Source organism: Pyxicephalus adspersus, chromosome 2, assembly GCF_032062135.1.
Source record: "Pyxicephalus adspersus chromosome 2, UCB_Pads_2.0, whole genome shotgun sequence".
NCBI lineage: Eukaryota > Metazoa > Chordata > Amphibia > Anura > Pyxicephalidae > Pyxicephalus > Pyxicephalus adspersus.
Genome location: NC_092859.1, coordinates 507258 through 509402, shown reverse-complemented (window position 1 = coordinate 509402; position 2145 = coordinate 507258). Strand labels below are relative to the sequence as shown.

At 42.1% G+C, this 2145-nt stretch overlaps 1 protein-coding gene across 1 annotated transcript in view; it reads left to right on the top strand.

The window, feature by feature from the left end:
* LOC140322643 (phospholipid scramblase 3-like) overlaps positions 1 to 1715 on the top strand; it is a gene marked incomplete at its 5' end in the record, with an annotated part of 5638 nt that extends 3923 nt beyond the window's left edge. The window contains 1 exon segment of the mRNA XM_072399198.1: positions 411 to 1715. Coding sequence (XP_072255299.1) covers positions 411 to 464 — 54 coding nt within the window.
* Positions 1716 to 2145: the final 430 nt, after the last annotated feature.

The following is a 2145-nucleotide window of genomic DNA, read 5'->3' as shown; positions in this document are numbered from 1 at the left end:
CACCAATCAGGAAGACTCCATGTAAAGCATGTGTTGAACAAAGTTTGCTCAGCACAAATAAAAGCTAATAAGATTTAGGAACCCCAGGGCCTTATACAATGGACTGAAAGTAATAAATGCAAAGATTAGAGTAATAGGTAGCTGGATCTATCAGAAACCTGCACCCAGTGTCCCCAGTACCACCCCATATTCCCCGAGAACCCCCAGTGCCACCCCATATTCCCCGAGAACCCCCAGTGCCACCCCATATTCCCCGAGAACCCCCAGTGCCACCCCATATTCCCCGAGAACCCCCAGTGCTCCTAGCACCCCCAGCACAGCACCGAATGTTTTATATGTGCACAATGCAGATTGATATTTTAGGTTATGGAGGATCTGCTGGTGCTTATCAGATCTTCTCTGTATTTCAGGACCTTCTGTATGAAGAGAACAAACGGAACGAGAGATCCCGGACATCCAGCTGACCACGCTGTCCTCTGTCACATATAGTGCCACTGAGAGCCACGTACATAATCTGTGTGGGTGAAATCATAAAAAAGTCAAATCTGACCAAGTGATATTTATAAATTTGAAATAAAGTGAGGATGTGAAACAAATGAGACAGCAATTGGAACCCAGGAATGGAATCCGAACACCAGACCTCCATCACTCAGATTACCAAGCAACTGTTTGGGGTCTTCCGGAGCATATGGGCCTCCAATTTTCCATTCTGCAGAGCCCCCACAATCCAGAAGTGCCTCCCAATCCATAGGGGCTTCACGTTGCTCAGGGCCTCAAAATCTTCAAGCGGCCTCACAACTTTCAATATTAAAGGGCCCCACAATCCACAGGGGCCTGACAGTGCGCATGGCCTCCAAATCTGCAAGGGGCCTTCAAACTTCCAATCTGCAGGGGCCACACAGTCTGCAGTGGCCTTATAATTTTTAGGGGCCCCAACAACTCACAAGTGCCACCCTATCACAGGGCCCCCCCTATAGATTTTCTATACCCACGCACGGGCAAAGGACATTACCTTGTGCAGTTTCCGGCACCTTTCTATGTTGTGATTGGATGATTTGCTGTGTACCATCGATTGGCTGCACTTCTTTCAGCAGACATTATTGTACAATCAGAGAGATGAGAAAAATCACAAATGATTGTAAATCTTTTTGTATTTTCCTGATAGAGAATGGCCCGGGACCCTCCTGTAATCCTTTGATCTGGAGGAAGCTGTGGGTGCATAATTTATATATATATAATAATAAATTATATTCATAAAGCACCAACATATTATACATATAATATTATACGCAGTGCTGTACATTAAATAGGGGTTGCAAATGACAGATAAAAACAATGACATGAGGATGCTGGTCCAAAGAGCTTACAATCTAAGAGTTGGAGGAAGTAGACACACACACACCTATATTTATGATTATACAAGTTGCCCCAAAAGTCACTATACACTTTTCACCTGTGCCTTAAATCATCCATAAAATGCCTTAAAAACAATTATTTTTCATCCAATTTGTTACCTTGTTAGGCTTCCTTATTCATGAATAGATTGGTTTTATTATTTTTGGTGTGACCCTCTTGGTCTTTCTTTTTTAGCATACCTCTTGTTTTTAATTTAAAAGAAACATGTTAAAATGAACCTCAAGAGAATTATATAAGAAAATAAAAGGTTGTTATGTTACCGGACTTCTACTGAGGGGTATTAAAACACATCTCCTAAATATTTGTTTTTATTTCCTTTTATGTTATTAATATATATTATATATTATTATTATATATATATTAACCACCTGGGCGTTACACTGAGGTCTAGATTTCTGTTCGAGCTCTGCAGCTGTCTGACAAGGGCTACAGTGATTGGATCTCGGGGAACCTGGTACTTCTGCTCAATGCCTTGACAAGGAAATTTGGTTGAGTTCCACCCCAGGTGAATGTGGCTCCACCACACAAACATATTGTACGCAGACACATCTAAGACACAGCCATTGGCCATCTCCCGGTCATTTGCTGACAAGTGTAGGTGGCAGTCAGCTTGTCCAGGTTGTCCACTCCACATTTATGTTTTTGTAATCCAGGATAAGTATGGGCTTTTTGTCAGTTCCTGATGACACAACTTCATCTTTGTGAAAAGTGGACATCAGTATCACACTC